At 41.3% G+C, this 24,488-nt stretch overlaps 1 protein-coding gene across 2 annotated transcripts in view; it reads left to right on the forward strand.

The window, feature by feature from the left end:
• The window catches only part of LOC139155591 (exostosin-1c-like), a 74,086-nt gene that overhangs the window by 19,473 nt on the left and 30,125 nt on the right, over positions 1–24,488 (forward strand). For both annotated transcript variants that reach the window (XR_011557095.1, XM_070730793.1), the window contains exons 2-3: positions 19,897–19,990; positions 23,644–23,751. Coding sequence is in view for 1 of the 2 variants with exons in the window: in XM_070730793.1 (XP_070586894.1) it covers positions 19,897–19,990; positions 23,644–23,751 (202 nt within the window). In the remaining variant the exon portion in view is untranslated. The remainder of the gene's footprint in view (positions 1–19,896; positions 19,991–23,643; positions 23,752–24,488) is intronic.

Raw genomic sequence — 24,488 nt, forward strand, 5'->3', positions numbered from 1 at the left:
GAAGGCATATGAATTAATTTAAAATTATATTTAAAAAATCTGCATCTTGATTTATTTATTTATTTTGTTTGAAAGAGACTTTATTAAATATATACATTAAAACAGATAACAAAAGACAACAAAATAGCAATATACTGTATACACAACATACACATAGAAAAAAGAACAATGCATCTTGCTTTATACATGGAATATTTGGTATCATTGCTTAGTGTCTGCACCACCTAAGAAGTGGTGTGATTGGTTTGCAGCTTATACATAATACAAAAAGGAATACAGTGTTCCCTCGATTTTCGCGGGGGATACGTTCCGAGACCGCCCGTGAAAGTCGAATTTCCGTGAAGTAGAGATGCGGAAGTAAATACACCATTTTTGGCTATGAACGGTATCACAAGCCATCCCTTAATGCTTTAAACCCCTAAATTACCATTTCCCATTCCCTTAACAACCATTTACTCACCATTATTACTGGTGATCCTGATATGTATAAACATAATTATTTATTAACAATAATTAATTTTTTTGTTATTTATTTGCAAAAATTATTAGTTTGGCGATGACGTATGACATCATCGGGCGGGAAAAACCGTGGTATAGAAAAAAAACCGTGAAGTATTTTTTAATTAATATTTTTTGAAAACCCGTGGTATAGGCTATCCGCGAAGTTCGAACCCGCGAAAATCGAGGGAACACTGTATCTTCCTTTTGATAGTTATTACATATATATTACATATATATACAACCTTTTGGTTTTCTTGTTATTGTATCCATTTTATTTCATTTTCTCAATGGTATAGTAATGCGTTGTATTGTTAATATTTTTCCTTAATATCCATTTAATTTTTCTCTCTGAATTTAATTCTAGAGTTCCTAATTTTCTTTCATTTTAACTTGTTTTTTGCAATCCAGATATACCATCTGTCCCAAGTTTTATGAAAGCCCTCCATGTCTTTGTCCTGTAGTTCATGTGTTAATTTAGTGGGGCCCGGGAAGAATGTGGAGGAAGGTAGATGAATCAATTTAAAATTATATTTTAAAAATCTGCATCTTAACCATAAAACGTATCAGGAAAGACTTAATGAACTCAATCTGTATAGTCTGGAGGACAGAAGGAAAAGGGGGGACATGATTAGTTGGGGGAAAGATCAAAAGCAACATGAAAAATATTATTTTACTGAAAGAGTAGTAGATGCTTGGAACAAACTTCCAGCAGACGTGGTTGGTCAATCCACAGTCACTGAATTTAAACATGCCTGGGATAAACATAGATCCATCCTAAGATAAAATACAGAAAATAGTATAAGGGCAGACTAGATGGACCATGAGGCCTTTTTCTGCCGTCAGACTTCTATGTTTTTATGTTTCTATGATCAAAACATTTAAATATGATAAAGGGTTAAATAAGGTCCAGGAGGGAAGTGTTTTTAATAGGAAAGTGAACACAAGAACAAGGGGACACAATCTGAAGTTAGTTGGGGGAAAGATCAAAAGCAACATGAGAAAATATTATTTTACTGAAACAGTAGTAAATCCTTGGAACAAACTTCCAGCAGGCGTGGTAGATAAATCCACAGGAACTGAATTTAAACATGCCTGGGATGAACATATATCCATCCTGAGATAAAATACAGAAAATAGTATAAGGACAGACTAGATGGACCATGAGGTCTTTTTCTGCCGTCAGACTTCTATGTTTCTATGTTTCTAATTTAAAATTATATTTAAAAATAATCTGCACCTTGATTTAGATCAAAGGACATTAAGCCCAAGCATCTCTGGTGGTGCATTTTTCATATCTGTGCATACCTTTGCACGAAAGGCCCAAGAGGAATTAAAAGATGCATCCTTGCAAAGAAGGCACAGACCCCTCTTCTTGCCAAGAGACGAGATGCTCACTGAGGCTGCAATAGGAACCGAGATGCTGCTTTGAATGCATCACACATGTCATCAAAGAGCTGCCAGGTCCACCGCAGAGTCTATTTTGTTGCGTGCGAAGATTTAAAATCACTGTTGATTCGCACTTCAGCAGTTCTCCCCACCTTCATTTTAAACTGATTTATTTTGTTTATTTATTATTCATTCATTTTATTTCTATGCCGCCCCTCTCCGAAGACTCGAATATTATGAAGATGGAATACAGTGGTACCTCTACCTACAAATGCCTCCACTTACAAACGTTTCTAAATAAGAACCAGGTGTTCAAGATTTTTTTGCCTCTTCTCAGGAAACATTTTCCACTTACAAACCTGAGCCTCTGAAACTGTAACCGGAAAAGGCAGGGAGAAGCCTCTGTGGGGCCTCTCTAGGAATCTCCTGGGAGGAAACAGGGCCGGAAAAGGCAGGGAGAAGCCTCTGTGGGGCCTCTCTAGGGATCTCCTCGGAGGAAACAGGGCCGGAAAAGGCAGGGAGAAGCCTCCGTGGGGCCTCTCTAGGAACCTCCTGGGAGGAAACAGGGCCGGAAAAGGCAGGGAGAAGCCTCTGTGGGGCCTCTCTAGGAATCTCCTGGGAGGAAACAGGGCCGGAAAAGGCAGAGAGAAGCCTCCATGGGGCCTCTCTAGGAATTGCCTGGGGGGAAACAGGGCCGGAAAAGGCAGGGAGAAACCTCTGTGGGGCCTCTCTAGGAATCTCCTGGGAGGAAACAGGGCCTCCACAAAACTGTTAATATAAACACTCTGCTCCAGCCCACATTATAATAAAGACAGGGATGAACGTGATTGAATGGTTTTAATGGCATGGGTTTTTAGGATTCTTAAATTAGATTTCAGGATGTTTAATGGAGGTGTTTTAAATTGGCTTAGTTTTAATTTTTGATTTCTCTAGTGTTTTAACTGTGTTCAGTTCTGGAGACCTCGCCTACAAAAAGATACAGTATTGATAAAATTGAACGGGTCCAAAGACGGGCTACGAAAATGGCGGAAGATCTTAAGCATCAAACTTATCAGGAAAGACTTCATGGACTCCATCTGTATAGTCTGGAGCAGTGTTTCCCAACCTTGGCAACTTGAAGATATTTGAACTTCAACTCCCAGAATTCCCCAGCCAGCATTCGCTGGCTGGGGAATTCTGGGAATTGAAGTCCAAATATCTTCAAGTTGCCAAGGTTGGGAAACACTGGCCTGGAGGACAGAAGGGAAAGGGGGGACACGATCAAAACAGGCTTCTGTGCATGTGCAAATATCTCTGTGCATGCGTAGAGGGACATTTCCAGGTGTTTCGCGTGATGTTACGGGGGTGCGCGGGTGACTGAAGAAAGCGCATGAGTGTGCAATATGCACACTTCCGTCGTGACGTGAACTGGTAGGGAAGATAAGCTTTAGCCCACCTCTGCGGTATAGCCAGAGAAAATAACTGGGAGAGAGTAATCATTACTCAGTAATGTTCTGTCGGGCTCTCTGGTAGACTCCTCCCAAAAATTCACAGGTACAAATTTCAGACACACACGTTTGAAAATTCAAAACAATGTTCTTTATAATGAAAATTCACTTAAACCAAGCCCTCTTTTGGTATAGCAAAGAGCACTTGTCTCCAAACAAACTAGTAATTGGTACAAGTTCCTTATCAGTTCTGTGATACTTAGCTTGCAGCTGGGAGGCAATTCACAGTCCTTCTTTTTTCACAAAGTGAAACACACTTTGGTTTATTTGCAAAGCGGGGAAAAATCAGCACACAAAGGTCAAAGTCAGTAAAGCAGGCACAAAACACAACGATCAGATAATCCTCTACAATGGCCAAACCCACAGGCTGCTCTTTATAGCAGCCTCACTAATGACCACAGCCCCACCCAACCACAGGTGGCCTCATTTTCTTTGATAATAATCTCTCAGTTGTTGCTGCCTATGCATCGCTCTCCGCATGCGTGGCTGTATCTTTAACTTTTGTTCTGAATCCAAGGAGGAGCTAGATAATTGATCTCCTTCTGAGCTGTCTGCCACACTCTCCTCCTCCCTGTCACTCATGTCTTCTTGGTCAGAGGAGCCTTCATCAGCAGATTCCACCGGGGGCAAAACAGGCCTGCAGCATGTGGATGTCTCTCCCACATCCACAGACCTTGGGGCAGGAGCAGGGCCAGAGCTAACCACAACAAGTAATAAGGGAGGTCTTCTATAATTACTGGGCAGGGAAGGTAAGAGCGGTTTTTGAAGAGTTCCTGGTGCGTCTTCTTGTTACTAATTGTGTTTCTCTCGCAGATGCAGCCAAGGGTATTTCATTTTATTTTTTGCACCAGCTGCTTCCTTCAAAAGCAGAACCCCAAAAGACTTCCTTACCTTCTGCCCAAACCACCTGCAGGAAAAAGGGCAAATAATGTATTGCATTGGCAGTTCTGTGTTAGCAAAAACTTCAGAAGAAAAGGATTTAGGGGGAGTGATTTCTGACAGTCTCAAAATGGGTGAGCAGTGCGGTCAGGCGGTAGGGAAAGCAAGTAGGATGCTTGGCTGCATAGCTAGAGGTATAACAAGCAGGAAGAGGGAGATTGTGATCCCCTTATATAGAGCGCTGGTGAGACCACATTTGGAATACTGTGTTCAGTTCTGGAGACCTCACCTACAAAAAGATATTGACAAAATTGAACGGGTCCAAAGACGGGCTACAAGAATGGTGGAAGGTCTTAAGCATAAAACGTATCAGGAAAGACTTCATGAACTCCATCTGTAGAGTCTGGAGGACAGAAGGGAAAGGGGGGACATGATCAAAACATTTAAATATGTTAAAGGGTTAAATAAGGTCCAGGAGGGAAGTGTTTTTAATAGGAAAGTGAACACAAGAACAAGGGGACACAATCTGAAGTTAGTTGGGGGAAAGATCAAAAGCAACGTGAGAAAAGATTATTTTACTGAAAGAGTAGTAGATCCTTGGAACAAACTTCCAGCAGACGTGGTTGGTAAATGCACAGTCACTGAATTTAAACATGCCTGGGATAAACATATATTCATCCTAAGATAAAATACAGAAAATAGTATGAGGGCAGACTAGATGGATCATGAGGTCCTTTTCTGTGGATTTATCTGTGGCTTTATCTACCACGTCTGCTGGACGTTTGTTCCAAGTATCTACTCCTCTTTCAGTAAAATAATATTTTCTCATGTTGCTTTTGATCTTTCCCCCAACTAACTTCAGATTGTGTCCCCTTGTTCTTGTTTTCACTTTCCTATTAAAAACACTTCCCTCCTGGACCTTATTTAACCCTTTAACATATTTAAATGTTTCGATCATGCCCCCCCCCCCCGCTTTTCCTTCTGTCCTCCAGGCTATACAGATTGAGTTCATTAAGTCATTAATTAGTTCATGAATTATGATCATAGACCAGCAGAGCTGAGTCCAAGTTATAATTCGACGAGAGCTTCTTTTTCTGGCCAGAAAACTGCAAGTAGACTTATTTATTTGTTTGTTTGTTTGTATATGTATTTAGTCCAATACGTAATACACATTGAAGAGAAAGATATGTAATAATATAAGTAAAGAAAAGAATAGAAGAAAAGATATAAAAGTATAGGTGAACAAATTTGAAAGGAAGAAAAGATAAATGAGATAAGGAGAGACAATTGGACAGGGGACGGAAGGCACGCTGGTGCACTTACGTATGCCCCTTACTGACCTCTAAGGAACCTGGAGAGGTCAATCGTGGATAGTCTAAGGGAAAAATGTTTGGGGTTAGGGGTTGACACTACTGAGTCAGGTAATGAGTTCCACGCTTCGACAACTCGGTTGCTGAAGTCAAACTTTTTACAGTCAAGTTTGGAGCGGTTAATATTAAGTTTGAATCTGTTGCGTGCTCTTGTGTTGTTGCGATTGAAGCTGAAATAGTCATTGACAGGTAGAACGTTGCAGCATATGATCCTGTGGGCAATGCAAAATTGGGGATTGTGATTCTTTGAATTTGGTTTCTTGCGAACAAAACCAGTGTGGCCATCTGGTGTGACCCTTGTATATTGGGAATTCAAATTCCAAGTTGTCAACCATCACAAGCATTATCTGCGTTGGCTGGGAATGTTGGGGTTGATAGTCCTCACACACTGCTACAGGATTAAGAGAAGAAAAGCCATTATACTTCGATCCTCGGCTGGAGGGTGGAAGTATTTGCTTTGCTACTTGTGTCTCTTAAAAGGCAGCCTGGTTCCTTTTTAGTCTCCTTGGGGCTTCTTGGCGTGCCAAAAGAATTTGGGACCCTTCTTCCTTTCGGTTAAAAATTCACGAAAAGTCAAAAGTGGTTTAACAACGGTTGCTTCTACTGCTGCTGCTACTACAGTTCTTATTTGAAACTGGACAAGTTTGCATTGAGCCACGAATCACAAGAACACATTGAGGATAGAATATTCCCCTTGGAAAATTAGGTCTTTCCGAAAATGTGCTATTGGGCTTTTATTCCAAATGCCCTGAAACTGAGTCACAGTGTCTGTATGGGGAGAGAAAATATTTAATTATGTAAACTTCCTCTTATAATTACATTTGGACTCAAGGATCCCTGTTGTGAACCAGGATTATTATTATGATTCGTTGTACACAATCAGGCAAATGTTTAGAATAGATTTGGCATTTTTATATACCAATTGACTTTTTCCCAAGGATCTGGACTAGGCAGATGACGATATTATAACCACGACAAAAATATTATAGCCCATCAGTTGTTTGTTTGGAGCCAGCTACCAAAAGACTGAAGTTTCGCCAGTCGTGAGAAAGTTTAGAAGTTCAACTTGAGAACCATTCAACTTTTTAAATTTTTTTTTAATTTATTTAGTTATTTACATTTAAAAACGACACAAAAGAAAACATATATACAGTGGTACCTCTACTTACAAACTTAATTTGTTCCATGACCAGGTTCTTAAGTAGAAAAGTTTATAAGAAGAATCCCGTTTGCTCTGGCTGAGCCTTCAGGAACCCTTGACCCGAGTGACATCAAGTTATTTATTTATTTTATTTATTCATTTGTCCAATACACAATACATATGGAAGAGAATAGACATGAAGTAATATATATAAAGATAATATGTAAAAATAGAGGAGAAGATATATGAAAGAAGAAAATATATATGATATATGAGATAAAGGAAAGACAATTGGACAGGGGACGGAAGGCACACTAGTGCACTTACGTACGCCCCCTACTGACCTCTTAGGAACCTGGAGAGGTCAATCGTGGATAGTCTAAGGGAAAAATGTGTGCCTTCCGTCCCCTGTCCAATTGTCTTTCCTTTATCTCATATATCATATATATTTTCTTCCTTTCATATATCTTCTCCATTTTTACATATTATCTTATATATATTACTTCATGTCTATTCTCTTCCATATGTATTGTGTATTGGACAAATGAATAAATAAATTAGGTCCACAGAGTCGGCCTTCTTCGGGTCCCGTTGACTAAACAATGCCGTCTGGCGGGACCCAGGGAAGAGCCTTCTCTGTGGGGGGCCCGACCCTCTGGAACCAGCTCCCCCCTGAGATTAGGATTGCCCCCACCCTCCCTGCCTTTCGTAAACTCCTTAAGACCCACCTCTGCCGTCAGGCATGGGGGGACTTAAACATCTCCCCTTGCCCATGTTGTTTTTCCCATTTGACTGATTGACTGTGTGCCTGTTTTTTATATTTATTGGGACTGTTTTTATGAATTATTAATTTTAAATTGTAATTAGATTGGTGGGCATTGGATTTGTTATTATGTACTGTTTTTTATTATTGTTGTGAGCCGCCCCGAGTTTGCGAGAGGGGCGGCATATAAATACAATAAATCTAATCTAATCTAATCTAAATAAATAAATGATCAATCAATCAATCAATCCAGATAAGGCTTGAGAACCTATCCATGCCCTAAAACAATGATAGCCATTTGGCAAATTTGTATCCCTTAACTTGTCATTACCAAACAAAAATCATGTTATTTTAATTAGAAAAGAGGAAAGGAGACAGAGATAATTCAGAAAGGGTTTTTTTTTAAAGTAAGAGAATTTAGAAATCAAAATGAGATTGCCCTACATTTAATTTACTTTTTGCTTAATTCCATTTTTTTCCTTCGTCTTTTCCTTCCTACCTTTGGGTCACTTTGCTAAGTCATTGGCACCATGCCTCTTCTCCTATCCTCTGTGTCATTAATCCTGTATAGAATATCATAACTTTCCATAACGTATGATGATTTCCAGGGTTTGCACATTTTTGCAACCACATTTGAACTGACCCAGCAAGAGACGGTCTTCATTTGGATTTTTGTGGCATAAGAAAATGCCCGAAAATTCGCAGCTCAGCAAAACAAGCTCTTAGCTGGTTGGAAAGCCCGAGGTGTGAAACCACTGTGCAAATCTTACATTCCTAACATGGTTTGAACAAGCCGGTGGTCCATCCCAGCAAATGTTGGCAAATTAGGAAATTTAGAGAACTGGTGTAAAATTACAGAGCAGGGTGGAGAGTTTAGGTCATCCTTAACCTCTTGAAATTTTGGACCAGAAGGTAGCCTAGGGGAAGGTTTGGTAGGGTAGGTTTGCCTATTTGCCGATGACTCTAAAGTGTGCAATAGGGTTGATATTCATTCCTGGAGGGGTCTGTAATATGGTAAATGATTTAGCTTTACTAAATAAATGGTCAAGCAATGGAAACCGCAGTTTAATGTTTCCAAACGTAAAATAATGCACTTGGGAAAGGAATGCTCAATCTGAGTATTGCATTGGCAGTTCTGTGCTAGCAAAAACTTCAGAAGAGAAGGATTTAGGGGTAGTGATTTCTGACAGTCTCAAAATGGGTGAGCAGTGTGGTCGGGCGGTAGGAAAAGCAAGTAGAATGCTTGGCTGCATAGCTAGAGGTATAACAAGCAGGAAGAGGGAGATTGTGATCCCCTTATATAGAGCGCTGGTGAGACCACATTTGGAGTACTGTGTTCAGTTCTGGAGACCTCACCTACAAAAAGATATCGACAAAATTGAACGGGTCCAAAGACGGGCTACAAGAATGGTGAAGGTCTTAAGCATAAAACGTATCAGGAAAGACTTAATGAACTCCATCTGTATAGTCTGGAGGACAGAAGGAAAAGGGGGGACATGATCGAAACATTTAAATATGTTAAAGGGTTAAATAAGGTTCAGGAGGGAAGTGTTTTTAATAGGAAAGTGAACACAAGAACAAGGGGACACAATCTGAAGTTAGTTGGGGGAAAGATCAAAAGCAACATGAGAAAATATTATTTCACTGAAAGAGTAGTAGATCCTTGGAACAAACTTCCAGCAGACATGGTAGATAAATCCACAGGAACTGAATTTAAACATGCCTGGGATAAACATATATCCATCCTAAGATAAAATACAGGAAATAGTATAAGGGCAGACTAGATGGACCATGAGGTCTTTTTCTGCCGTCAGTCTTCTATGTTTCTATGTTTCTACTTCCCAATTAACATGGAGAAAACCCTTCTTTGCCCCAGAGAAATTTGATAAAAATCAATTGTACCTAATTCTGCACATAACAACAGCAGCAAGGATAACGATTGCACTAAAACGCTCGTTGTGCACTGGACAAAATCAATCAGTAAAAAGTAAATAAATAAAATATTGGAAAAATGAAACTATACCTACTGGAGAAGGCACTATTGAAAAAATAACTATATGTGCAGAAATGGACAGCTTAACTAAGAAATAAAAAACAAAGAGGAGGAGAATTTACCACTGTTGGGATAAATTTTATGAATGGCTAGGAAGAAGGGGAAGAAAGTTAAAAAGTGATAGGAAATTTGGGGAATAAAGATCAGAGTTTTCGGGCATAAAAGGGAAAAAAGATAGATATACCTAATTAAGATTGTTACCTAGATTTTATCTATATGATGTAAGTATGTTCTGCGTAATAGAAAAGAAACACTATTAGAATTGTAACGAAGGCACGTCGTAAAGCTGTCCAAATCTTTTTTCTTAGTGTTTTGTTTGTCTTATTTATTTATTTATTCATTCATTCATTCATTCATTCATTCATTCATTCATTCATTCATTCGTTCATTCATTAGATTTGTATGCTGCCCCTCTCCGAAGACTCGGAGTGTTTATGTCTGTGTTTTATAAATAAAACCTTTTAAAATTAAGAAAAAAAACCCCTTCCATGCTGCGTCACACTAATTTCTTTGTTCTCTCTGACCCACTGAATTGCTGATTGTTGGAGCACATAAGTTGATGTGTCGAAACCGAATGCAAAGATTGGATTTTTCCACTCTGGTTATAAGTGTCCTACGGTGTCTTTAACTCTCCTTTTACAGTTTCCAGAAACTTTTCTTTCATCCCGTCGAACTTCAAGAAGGCTGTGGGCGGATGCTAGGTTGCAGGCCACCAAGATAATAATAATAATAATAATAATAATTAATAATAATTTATTAGATTTGTATGCCGCCCCTCTCCGAGGACTCGGGGCAGCTCACAACAATAACAATACAATGAACAGTGATACAAATCCAATATTAATAAAAACTAGAATTAAAACCATTAATATTAATAAACAATCAATACTACACAGTCATACCACTCTCAAAGGCTACAGTCGGAAGGGGGGGAGGGTGAGGGAGGGAATTAGTCCCCCCATGCCTGGCGACATAAATGGGTCTTCTCAACATCTTGTGGAAGGCGGGTGGGGCAGTCCTAATATCCGAGGGGAGTTAATTCCAGAGGGCCGGGGCCACCACAGAGAAGCTCTTCCCCTAGTCCTGCCAGATGACACTGTTTAGTCGCCGGAACCCGGAGAAGGCCAACTCTGTGGGACCGAATTGGCGGCTGGGAATTCGTGCGGCAGAAGGCGGTCCCGTAGGTATTCTGGTCCGATGCCATGTAGGGCTTTATATATAAAGCCCTATATGGTTTATAAGATGTTGGGGGGGGGCAGAAACTTTCTTTCCCCTAAACTATCCACGATTGACCTCTCCAGGTTCCTAAGAGGTCAGTAAGGGGCGTGCATAAGTGCACCAGTGTGCCTTCCGTCCCCTGTCCAATTGTCTCTCCTTATCTCATTTATCTTTTCTTCCTTTCAAATATGTTCACCTATACTTTTATATCTTTTCTTCTATTCTTTTCTTTACTTATATTATTACATATCTATTCTCTTCAATGTGTATTATGTATTGGACTAACTAACTAAATAAATAAATAAATAATAAACAAATAAACAAACATACAAACAAACAATAAAAAAAACATAGTTGAGGACAAACAGAAGGAGAGAAATCCATTTGATCCATACTTTTAAAAGTTAATTCGCTTTGGTTTCCAGCAGTTTTAGACAGCTAAGGCCCAACGTGAGTAATTATTATTATTATTATTTATTAGATATGTATGCCGCCCCTCTCCGCAGACTCGGGGCGGCTCACAGCAGTGAACGATGGCAGCCCTACTTCAATAACATCTGGGAGGGCAACAGATTGTTCGCCTTTATCTCATAATGCTAAGTAATTACTTTGTGTGAAAAAATATATTCCCCAAGCAATTGAGAAGGTGGCATCTTTAGTGGAGGAGACATTTCATAAAGCCTTGTAATGCGTTGTAGGATACCTATTAGGTGCCGCAGGTGAATTTATTTAACACAGCGTGATTACAGTCTCCTCCTCCTCGAATATCTCGCAGGAGGCATATTAGCCAGCGGGTGCAAGTGTTGTGCAAAACAAATACAGTGGTACCTCTACTTAAGAACTTAATTCGTTCCGTGACCAGTTCTTAAGTAGAAAAGTTGGTAAGTAGAAGCCATTTTTCCCATAGGAATCAATGTAAAAGCAAATAATGCGTGCAAACCCATTAGGAAAGAAATAAAAGCTTGGAATTTGGGTGGGAGGAGGAAGAGGAGGAGGACAGTCGCTGCCCAGAGCGAAGGGAGCGTTTCTTTTCTCTGGGTGCTGGCAGAAATTTATTCCCTTTCCAAGCGTCCAAAGAAAGGAAATGCTTTGTTTGCTCTGGGCTGCCAAAGCCTCCTTAAGCGCCACCGAAAGGCTCCTCTGGCAGCCCAGAAAAGCCCGAGATGGCCAGGATTAAAAGGGGAATGGCAGGAAACTGACCGGGCCATCGTGACGCTCTCAAATTTCCGGGGAAATTTTTCCGGCTCGGCTTCTTAAGTAGAAAATGGTTCTTAAGAAGAGGCAAAAAAATCTCGAACACCCAGTTCTTATCTAGAAAAGTTCTTAAGTAGAGGCGTTCTTAGGTAGAGGTACCACTGTATGTTGCCTAGGCTCGAATGTCTCACAAAATCTGGGCTAATAGGAAAAAGATGCAGGGGGTGGGCGAGGAATGGAGGGCGGGCAGCTCATATGGCGTTTCAAAATCCTTCCCAAATTTATGATTGGATGAATTGATTTCCCCCAATTTCTCCAGAAGCAGCAGAAATTCTCCAGTAATTCTTTGTGGGTGTAACCAGTGAAGGGCTACCACATTTTTACTACCACACTATAGGAGTGGCTTATTATTATTATTATTATTATTATTATTATTATTATTATTATTATTTATTGGATTTGTATGCCGCCCCTCTCCGTAGACTCAGGGCGGCTAACAACAATAATAAAACAGCATGTGACAATCCAATACTAAAACAACTAAAAACCCTTATTATAAAACCAAACATACACACAAGACATACCATGCATAATTGTATAGGCCTAGAGGGAAGGAATATCTCAGTTCCCCCATGCCTGACGGCAGAGGTGGGTTTTAAGGAGCTTACGAAAGGCGAGGAGGGTGGGGGCAATTCTAATCTCTGTGGGGAGCTGGTTCCAGAGGGCTGGGGCCGCACAGAGAAGGCTCTTCCCCTGGGTCCCGCCAAACGACATTGTTTAGTTGACAGGACTGGCTGGCTGGGGGATTCTGGGATTAAAGTCACCAAGACTGAGAAAGACTATACTAATATCTTTCCTTTTGTATTAGAGACTGTGTTATGTAGTGATGACATTGTTGGATAAGGAACCTGAAGACCCACTTCGTCATGGCTCCCTCAAGAGCTTTGATCGTCCTTCTCTCTCGGTGCAATTTATCTCACAGGGTTGATGTTTTGGGGGGAAAAATAGGGAGAGGAATGCAACGGAGGGCCCCTGAGTCAGCACTCGGAGCAGTCAGAGTAAATAACTAAATGGTAGTGTAGGAAGCCAGGAAGTTGCAGATTGCCAGGGAAATGATTATACGGTAGAACGAAAGGCAGGGCGTTCACATCAGGCACATCTGTTGGCCTCTTCACTGAACCAGGCAAGTCTTGCTACGTCCCTGCAAAGGAATAACCAGAATATCTCGTCTTCGCCCCCACCACAATATAAAAGATTCTTTTCTTCTTTCTTCTTCTTTTTCTTCTTTTTCTTCTTTTCTTCTTCTTCTCTTCTTCTTCTTCTTCTTCTTCTTCTTCTTCTCCTCCTCCTCTTCCTCTCCTTCTTTTTCCTCCTCCTTCTCCTTCTCTTCTCCTTCTTCCTCCTTCCTCTCCTTCTCCTTCTCCTCCTCCTCTTCTTTTTCCTCTTCCTCTTCTTCTCCTTTTGCTCTTCTTCTTCTCTCTTCCTCCTCCTCTCCTCCTCCTCCTCTTCTCCTTCTTCTTCCTCTTCTTCCTCTCCTTCTCATTCTCCTCCTCTTCTTTTTCCTCTTCCTCTTCTTCTCCTTTTGCTCTTCTTCTCTTCTTCCTCCTCCCTCCTCTCCTCCTCCTCCCCTCCTCCTCCTCCTCTTCTCCTTCTTCTTCTCTTCTTCCTCTCCTTCTCCTTCTCCTCTTCTTTTTCCTCTTCCTCTTCTTCTCCTTTTGCTCTTCTTCTTCTCTTCTTCCTCCTCCTCTCCTCCTCCTCCTCTTCTCCTTCTTCTTCCTCTTCTTCTCCTTCTCCTCCTCCTCTTCTTTTCCTCTTCCTCTTCTTCTCCTTTTGCTCTTCTTCTCTTCTTCTCCTCCATTTTCTCCTCCTCCTCTTTCTCCTCCTCCTTCTCCTTCTCTTCTCCTTCTTCCTCTTCTTCCTCTCCTTCTCCTTCTCCTCCTCTTCTTTTTCCTCTTCCTCTTCTTCTCCTTTTGCTCTTCTTCTTCTCTTCTTCCTCCTCCTCTCCTCCTCCTCCTCCTCCTCCTCTTCTCCTTCTTCTTCCTCTTCTTCCTCTCCTTCTCCTTCTCTCCTCCTCTTCTTTTTCCTCTTCCTCTTCTTCTCCTTTTGCTCTTCTTCTTCTCTTCTTCCTCCTCCATTTTCTCCTCTTCCTCCTCCTCCTCTTTCTCCTCCTCCTTCTCCTTCTCTTCTCCTTCTTCCTCTTCTTCCTCTCCTTCTCCTCCTCCTCCTCTTCTTTTCCTCTTCCTCCCTCTTCTCCTTTTGCTCTTCTTCTTCTCTTCTTCCTCCTCCATTTTCTCCTCCTCCTCTTTCTCCTCCTCCTTCTCTTCTCCTTCTTCTTCCTCTTCTTCCTCTTCTTCCTCTCCTCCTCCTTCTCCTCCTCCTCCTCCTCTTCTTTTTCCTCTTCTCTTCTTCTCCTTTGCTCTTCTTCTCTTCTTCCTTCTCCTTTTTCTCCTCCTCCTCCTCTTCCTCCTCCTTCTCCTCTCTTCCTCCTCCTCCTTCTCTTCCTCCTTCTCCTTCTCTTCCCCTCCTGAGTGAGGATCTTTCCACTTTCTCCAGCCTTTCATTCCTCGTATTTATTCCCCCAATCCTACACTGTGTTTTTGGGGAGCACGCATCTCCAAATAATTTCAGATCATTAAGATGCCATTCTAACCATCGGCTGCTTATCCAACAATTACTGTCCCTGTCTCATTTCTCCCCTGCCCAATTCATTTTACGGTGTTCTTCCTTTGATTTGACATGGGTTTTTTTTTTAATCTTCTTTGCTTTATGGCTGGATTCCAGGGTGACTAATAAATTTCTGGGTGTAAGAAATAATTTATGGGCATATCCCCGAGTTGCCTGCAGCGGGAACCACTGTTGGCTGTGTGCATAAACACCTTCGCTTCTGTCGCAAGTCAGAAAGCCGGAGGGCTGGCAGGAAAAATCCCCCTGTCTCCATCCAGGGGGAAATTATCCTCGTACAAAGGTGTTTTGTGATTTGCCTCCTCTCCTTGCTAAGGATGTTTGTACGTTTGTGGTGAGGGAGAAGTCAGGCTCTTTAACAAAAGACAGTGGAAATTTCTGTCCTCCACCCCTGGTCTCCGTCTTGGCACACAGGCCCTGGATCCATTCCTTGCTCTTAGGACGCTTATTTAAAAGGACGTTGGAAACGAACCCGCTTCCGATCTTGCCTGAATCGTCTCTGCCTTCCGAGGAATTTCTCAGTGGAAATTTCCAGGAGACATTCCGTGAAGTTCTTCATAGAAGATTGACGGCAGAAAAAAAGACCTCATGGTCCCTCTAGTCTGCCCTTATACTATTTCCTGTATTTTATCTTAGGATGGATATATGTTTATCCCAGGCATGTTTAAATTCACTACTGTGGATTTGCCAACCATGTCTGCTGGAAGTTTGTTCCAAGCATCTACTCCTCTTTCAGCAAAATAACAGACCGCCTTCTGCCGCACGAATCCCAGCGACCAGTTAGGTCCCACAGAATTGGCCTTCTCCGGGTCCTGTTGACTAAACAATGTCATCTGGCGGGACCCAGGCAAGAGCCTTCTCTGTGGTGGCCCCGACCCTCTGGAACCAGCTCCTCCCGGAGATTAGAATTGCCCCCACCCTCCTTGTCTTTTGTAAACTTCTTAAAACCCACCTCTGCCGCCAGGCATGGGGGAACTGAGACATCTATCCTGGGCCTATACAGTTTAGGCATGGTATGTTTGTGTGTATGTTTTCTTTTTAATAAGGGGTTTTTAATGACTTTTAATTATTAGATTTGTTATATATTGTGTTATTATCGTTGTGAGCCGCCCCGAGTCCACGGAGAGGGGCGGCATACAAACCTAATAAATTGAATTGAATTGAATTTTAGTGGGGCCAGTAGGCTCAGTAGGGTAAAAACGCCCTCCCCCATCCTCCTGGAGGCTCTCTGGAAGCCAAAAACGCCCTCCCAGAGTCTCTGTGTGAGCAAAAAATTAACTGGCTGGTACACACATGCACATTGGAGCTGAGCTAGGCAACGGCTCGTGTGTCAGGAGATATGGCTCCGCGTGCCACCTGTGGCACCTGTGCCATAGGTTCGCCATCACTGCCCCTAGGTCCAGGGGTGGGTTGCTGCCTGGACGGGGGGATGGACACAGTGGGGTAGCGAAGATGGAGCTCCACACCACAGCACCCAATTTGCACAAAAAGATTGGAAAGAAAATGTAGGGCGTCCTCTTCGGGCAGCCTCTGCGTTCTTCCGAAAGCATTTAAAAACTCCAAAGCGGCAATTCTGCTACAAACAAAAGTGTCTAGGAAAAGTATAAGGAGATAAGACCTGAAATTAATTGTATGTGATCTGGGTTTCTGCCTGGCCCTCTTTTCCGAATGGCTATAGTATTCTCTAGAACAGAGGTCTTCATAGCTGGCTGGAGGATTCTGGAGTTGGAGTTCATAATGGTTATAGTATTTAAAGCCTTACATGGCATCGGACCAGAATACCTCCAGAACCGCCTTCTACCGCATGAATCCCAGCGTCCGATAAGGTCCCACAGAGTTGGCCTTCTCGGGTCCCGTCGACTAAACAACGTTGTTTGGCGGGCCCAAGGGAAGAGCCTTCTCTGTGGCGGCCCTGGCCCTTTGGAATCAACTCCCCTCAGAGATTAGAATTGCCCCCACCCTCCTTGCCTTTCGTAAGCTACTTAAAACCCACCTCTGCCGCCAGGCATGGGGGAATTGAGATACTCTTTCCCCCTAGGCCTTTACAATTTTATGCATGGTATGTCTGTATGTATGTTTGGTTTTACAATAAGGGTTTTTAACTGTTTTAATATTGGATTGTTATATGCTGTTTTTATTATTGTTGTTAGCTGCCCCGAGTCTACGGAGATGGATTTTGTATTTCATCACCAGTCTGGTGCTTCCCAAGCACCTAGCACTGTATGATGTAGCGGCGAATTATGTTTGCCGATCCCAGTAAAGCGGCCTTTTGCAATTGACAGGTGGAGATTTTGTCAATTTTAATGGTTTTCAAATGTCCGCTGAGATCCTTTGGCACTGCGCCCAGCGTGCCAAGTACCACTGGGACCACTTTCACAGGCTTATGCCAGAGTCGTTGCAGCTCGATTTTTAGATCTTCGTATTTCACTAATTTCTCTAGCTGCTTCTCCTCAATTCTGCTGTCTCCTGGGATTGCGATGTTGATGATCCATACTTTCTTTTTCTCCACGATCACAATGTCTGGTGTGTTATGCTTCAGAATTCGGTCAGTCGGAAGTCGGAAGTCCACAGTAGTTTTGCTTGCCTCCATTTTTGACCACTTTTTCGGGCTTATGATCCCACCAGTTCTTTGCCACTGGTAAATGGTAGTTCCGGCACAAGTTCCAGTGGATCATCTGTGCCACAGCATCATGTCTATGCTTGTAGTCAGTCTGTGCGATCTTTCTGCAGCAGCTGAGTATGTGATCGATTGTTTCATCTGTTTCTTTACAGAGTCTGCACTTCAGATCGTCTGTTGATTTTTCAATTCTGGCTTTCACAGCATTTGTTCTAATGGCCTGTTCTTGTGCCGCCAGTATTAGTCCTTCTGTCTCCTTTTTGAGTGTTCCACTTGGAAGCCATGACCAGGTCTTTTCTTTATCCACTTTGCCTTCAATCTTCTCCAAGAACTGACCATGCAATGCTTGTTCCGCCATCTGTCCATATGACACTGAGTTACAGTTTTTCTGTACTGGTCCTTAGTTTGCTTCACCTTGAGAAGCTTCCTATTGTTGACCTCCAACAATGCTGACTCTTTGCTCCCCTTCACACAGTCAGCTAATGCATGCTTCTCATTATTATTATTATTATTATTATTATTATTATTATTATCATTATTGTCTTAAATTGCCAGGTTTGGGGACCCCTAGCCTAGAAAAATAAAATGAATAATGCTTGAAACGTTTTCCAGAAACCTGATTTTGTTTGGCAGTCTGCAGGAAGGAAGGTTAAGACTGTTACGTGGAATGGAACATTTGCGATGTTCACTTAGGCTGTGAAAGTAGCAAGGAACATTTTAGATTGTAGCCTTTGAGTAAGTGATTATTTTGTGAGTGGCCATTTTAATCATGAAGGCAAATATTGGTCGGTTGGCGGGCCCCAGGGAAGAGCCTTCTCTGTGGCGGCACCGGCCCTCTGGAACCAACTCCCCCCGGAGATTAGAACTGCCCCTACTCTCCCTGCCTTCCGTAAACTCTTAAAACCCACCTTTGCCGTCAGGCATGGGGAACTGAAACATCTTCCCTGGGCATGTTTAATTTATATATGGTATGCTTGTGTTTATGTCTGTTAGTGTATGGGTTTTTTAAATCTTTTAATTTTAAATTTATCAGATTATTATGATTTGTTTCCACGTGTTGTGAGCCGCCCCGAGTCTTCGGAGAGGGGCGGCATACAAATCTAAGTAATAAAATAAATAATAAAATAAATAAATAAATATATGACAATGCTCAAAATGTGCTTTCAAAATTCTAAGGAAAAGTTTCAATCATTTCACTGTAGCTGTTCAGTTCTAGGATGAGGGTAAATTCGATGACCTGCTTGTTTTGAGCCCATTGATATGGGGATTGTTTTGAGGTTCTTGGAAAATCCTTGGCCAAGGCCCATGATCATCAAGCTATTCCCACCTGTCACGCCCACAGTGTGGTAGTAAAAAATTTGGTAGCCCTTCACTGCCCTAGGTCCTACCAAACGACATTGTCTAGTTCAGTGTTTCCCAACCTTGGCAACTTGAAGATATTTGGACTTCAACTCCCAGAATTCCCCAGCCAGCGGTCACTGGGACTCATGCAACAGAAGGCGGTCCCGCAGGTAACCTGGCTGGCTATGAATTTACAGACTTTTAAATCTGGCTAGAGAATTCTGGGAGTTGAAGTCCACAAGTCTTCAAGTTGCCAAGGTTGGACACCACCTGTCGCAATTACAAATTTCTCGGCAAGAGAGGGTGCGGTTGGTTTGGGATTGATGGTAATCCCTGTTCTGTCGAGCTCTCTGGTAGAATCCTCCCAAAAATGCACAGATACAATTTCAGACACAGACACGTTTGAAAATTCAAAACAATGTTCTTTATAATGAAAATTCCCTTAAACCAAGCCCTCTTTTGGTATAGCAAAGAGCACTCGTCTCCAAACAAACTGGTAATTTGTACAAGTCCCTTATCAGTCCTGTGATACTTAGCTTGCAGCTGTGAGGCAATTCACAGTCCTCCTTCTTTCACAAAGTGAAACACACTTTGCTCTGGTTTAGTTTCAAAGCGGGGAAAAATCAGCACACAAAAGGTCAAAGTCAGTAAAGCAGTCACGAAACACAACGATCAGATAATCCGCCTCAATGGCCAAGCCCACAGGCTGCTCTTTATAGCAACCTCACTAATTGCCACAGCCCCACCCAACCACAGGTGGCCTCATTTTCTTTGATAATAATCTCTCAGTTGTTGCTGCCTATGCATCGCTCTCCGCATGCGTGGCTGTATCATTAACTCTTGTTCTGAATCCAAGGAGGAGCTAAATAATTGATCTCCTTCTGAGCTGTCTGCCACACTCTCCTCCTCCCTGTCACTCCTGTCTTCTTGGTCAGAGGAGCCTTCATCAGCAGATTCCACCGGGGGCAAAACAGGCCTGCAGCATGTGGATGTCTCCCCTACATCCACAGTCCTTGGGGCAGGAGCAGAGCCAGAGCTAACCACAACAATCCCAAAAAAGCTGGAGGGCAAATTTGCTTGGGTATTGCTCAGATAGGATGGGGCACCACTAGGAAATCCAAAATGAGAAAGGATTCTTTCCGTTCCACAAAGTTCCATCCTGTTAGAGAAGTCTAAACGGGTTGGGAATTAAATTAAAGGAAAGGAACAAGAGTGTTGAACGATTGCCACTGCTATGCAACGTTATTGTGTTGTCTTTTCCCAGATATGATTATCAGGAGCTTTTGCACAACTCTACTTTTTGTATCATTCCCCGCGGGAGACGTTTGGGGTCCTTCCGGTTCCTAGAAGCGTTGCAGGTACGTGGTTATTATTACTGTATTGTTCTTAGATTTTTATCCCTCTTTTTATGTTATGTATAATTCAAGGCGGCGAACATACCTGATCTTCCCAACTCTTCTTTTCCACCACACCTTACAGGTGGCTTGGGACTGGTCCAAAGTCACCCAGTCAGCTTTCATGCTTAAAGTAAGCATTGGGTTTCTAGAATAGAATGGAATGGAATGGAATAAAATATAGAATAGAATAGAATAGAATTTTAAAAAAAAATGGAGAATAGAATATAGAATAGAATAAAATAAAATATATAAAATAAAACAAAACAAAATAATAAAATAAAATAAAATAAAATAATAAAATAAAATAAAATAAATAAAATAAAATAAAATAAATAAAATAAAATAAAATAAATAAAATAAATAATAAAATAAAATGGAATGGAGAGTAGAATATAGAATAGAATAGAATAGAATAGAATAGAATAACGGAGTGGAGGGGAGCAGAGCAGAGCCTCCTTAAGTACCACCGAAAGGCTCCTCTGGCCGGGATTAAAGGGGAATGGTAGGAAACTGACCGGGCCTTCGTGCCGCTCTCAAATTTACTGGGAAATTTTTCCGGGCTCGGGTTCTTAAGTAGAAAACGGTTCTTAAGAAGAGGCAAAAAAATCTTGAACACCTGGTTCTTATCTAGAAAAGTTGTTAAATAGAGGCGTTCTTAAATAGAGGTACCACTGTACAGTATTTGTATTCATTTTTATATTTCTCACTTTCAAATTATTTTTTTTGTAAACATATATATTTTGTGTTGTTGTTTTATATATATATACAGAGCTGAAGGGATTGGATACTGTAGCCTAGAGGATAATTCTCTGCCTTACAAGGCAAAGGTTGCAGGTTCAAGTCCCAGTGGGTATGGCTAGCTGATGAGGCCAAAATAAGGCCGAAATAGATCTATCCTAGTCTCCCTTAATTTTCAAATTTAGCTTAAACATGTGACATATATATATTTGAAAATTAAGGGAGACTAGGATAGATCTATTTCGGCCTTATTTTGGCCTCATCAGCTAGCCATATCCACTGGGACTTGAACCTGCAACCTTTGCCTTGTAAGGCAGAGAACTATCCTCTAGGCTACAGTATCCAATCCCTTCAACTCTGTACCAGGGAAGGGTTACATTTTTGTGTCGAATCATATATATATAATATATATATATATATCATATATATATAAAGGCCAAGCTCTTATTTCAGGGCTCAAAAAATATAAGACAGGGTCTTATTTTGGGGGGGAAACATGATATATGCCACTTTTCAGTGCTTTACAGCCTCTCTAAGCAGTTTACAGAGTCGGCCTCTTGCCCCCAATAATCTGGGTCCTCATTTTACCCACTTCCGAAGGATGGAAGTCTGAGTCCATCAGGAGCCAGTTAGGATCGAACTCCAGGCTGTGGGCAGAGTTTGCCTGCAACCCTGCATTCTAACACTACCAGGACCAAGGAAAGAAGGGGAGAAACAGCAATAGCACTTAAACTTATATACCACTTCACAGTGCTTTTACAGCCCCCTCTAAGAGGTTTACAGAGTCAGCAAATTGCCCCCAACAATCTGGGTCCTCATTTGACCCACCTCGGAAGGATGGAAGGCTGAGTCAACTTTGAGCCTGGTGAGATTCAAACTGCCTAATTGCAGTCAGCTGGCAGTCAGCAGGAGTAGCCTGCAGTACTGCATTCTAACCACTGCGCCACCGCAGCTCTTTATACAGATAGTCCTTGATTTACAACCATGTGTTTAGTGACCAGTTCAACTTACAATGGAAAAAAAGGAAAATTATGATCATTTCTCACACTTTCAACCATTGGAGCATCCCGACAATCACATGATCAAAATAATAATAATAATAATAATAATAATTATTATTATTATTATTATTATTATTATTATTATTATGTTAGTACAACACAGCAAACGAGATCACTATGCTGGATTTCGTATTTCATCACCAGTTGGGCGCTTCCCAAGCACCTAGGATTATTATTATTATTATTATTATCATTATTATTATTATTATTATTATTATTATTATTATATCAGTACAACACAGGAAACGAGATCACTATGCTGGATTTCGTATTTCATCACCAGTCGGGCGCTTCCCAAGCACCTAGGACTGCGTGATGTAGCGGCAAATTATGTTTACTGATCCCAGTAAAGCGGCCTTTTGCAATTGACAGATGAAGATTTTGTCAATTGCGATGATTTTCAAATGTCCGCTGAGATCCTTTGGCACTGTGCCCAGCGTGCCAAGTACCACTGGGATCACTTTCATGGGCTTATGCCAGAGTCGTTGCAGCTCGATTTTTAGATCTTCGTATTTCACTAATTTCTGCTTCTCCTCAATTCTGCTGTCCCCTGGGATTGCGATGTCGATGATCCATACTTTCTTTTTCTCCACAATCACAATGTCTGGTGTGTTATGCTTCAGAATTCGGTCAGTCTGAAGTCGGAAGTCCCACATTAGTTTTGCTTGCTCAATAATAATAATAATAATAATAATAGTAATAATAATAATAATTATTATTATTATTTATTTATTATTATTACTATTATTAATTAGATTTGTATGCCGTCCCTCTCCGCAGACTCAGTCCTTGGTAACTGACATGTATTTATCCTGGTTGCTGCATCCCTGACCAATTTCTGACAAGCAGAGTAAATGGAGAAACTTGATTGACTTACTAAGTTAAAAAGTTCAGGGATTCACTTAACAGCTGTCGAAATAAAGGTTGTAAAATGGGTCAGAACTCATTTAACAGCTGTCTTGCTTAGCAACATCAATTCTGGGCTCAATTGTGCTTGTAAATCGAGGATTATCTATAGACTATACAAACAGTGCTTTGATGTGAGCTGTAATGGTTCTTGTTTTCAAAGTTGGAATTAAAAAAATAATAATCCAAGTCATTATATGCTTGTCATGTTGACATCCCAAATTGCAATTAACGTGAATGGAATATTTTTTCTTTCCTTTCTCTCTTCCCAGTGCTCTAAGCTAGCTAAACAATGGTATGTTAATTGTTCCTAATCGTATTATAGAAACATTCCTGTGTTTCAACAATGGAGTCTTATCAAGATTTCTAACAGCATAATGAAAAGGTTAATAGCAATCTTTGCAATAATATCTTTAATACCATCAAACAACGTCTACCTATGTCAAGTCCTTGAGAAGGATAAAAATGCCACATCCAATCTAAACCTATGGCTCAGGGGTGGGTTCGACTTACCTTCCCTACTGGTTGTGCACCTTTTGCACTCTTCCTTCCTTCCTTCCTTCCTTCCTTCCTTCCTTCCTTCCTTCCTTCCTTCCTTTTTCTTCTTTCTTTCTTTTTTTCTTTCTTTTTTTCTTCTTTCTTTCTTTTCTTTTTCTTTCTTTCTTTCTTTCTTCTTTCTTTCTTTCTTCTTTCTTTCTTTCTTTTTTCTTTCTTTCTTTCTTTTTTTCTTCTTTCTTTCTTTCTTTTTTCTTCCTTCCTTCCTTCCTTCTTTCTCTCTTTCTTTCTTTCTTTCTTTCTTTCTTCTTTCTTTTTTCTTGATGGATCATTCTTTGTTCTTTGCTCCCAGGTCACTTTCTCTCTCCTCTCCTGCACCCTGGTGATTCTTGCTCTGTTCTCTCGTTGATCCAGGCTGCGTGCATCCCGGTCCTGCTTAGCAACGGGTGGGAGCTGCCATTTTCAGAAATCATTGATTGGAGTAAATCCTCCATCGTCGGGGACGAGCGGCTTCTTCTGCAGGTAACAATGCTCCTGGCTGGGGAAGTCTGGAAGTTGAAGTCCAAATATCTTCAAGTGGCCAAGGTTGGGAAACACTGGCTTAGTCAATGCCCGCTCTGCAGCAAGTTTGTTTATTTACATTTCACTTTTTACTTTTAAATAACCAAAGTCAGTGTATATTCTTGATATACTCCTTCCTCCTCCTATTTTCCTCACATTAACAACCCCAGTGAGATGGGATGGTCACCCAGCCAGCTTAGAAACATGGAAACATAGAAGATTGGCGGCAGAAAAAGACCTCGAGGTCCATTTAGTCTGCCCTTATACTATTTCCTGTATTTTATCTTAGGATGGATCTATGTTTATCCCAGGCAGGTTTAAATTCGGTTACTGTGGATTTACCCACCACGTCTGCTGGAAGTTTGTTCTTTCAGCTTTCATGCCTAAGGTAGGACTACAACTCACAGTCTCCTTAAACGAGATCTAAGTATTGCCCACAAGATCATATGCTGCAACGTCCTGCCTGTCGGCGACTACTTCAGCTTCAACCACAACACAGGAGCACACAACAGATTTAAACTTAATATTAACTGCTCCAAACTTGACTGTAAAAAATATGACTTCAGTAACCGAGTTGTCGAAGCGTGGAACTCATTACCGGACTCCACAGTGTCATCCCCAAACCCCCAACACTTTACCCTTAGATTATCTACGGTTGACCTCTCCAGATTCCTAAGAGGTCAGTAAGGGGCGAGTAC

Source organism: Erythrolamprus reginae, unplaced genomic scaffold, assembly GCF_031021105.1.
Source record: "Erythrolamprus reginae isolate rEryReg1 unplaced genomic scaffold, rEryReg1.hap1 H_31, whole genome shotgun sequence".
NCBI classification, from domain to species: domain Eukaryota; kingdom Metazoa; phylum Chordata; class Lepidosauria; order Squamata; family Dipsadidae; genus Erythrolamprus; species Erythrolamprus reginae.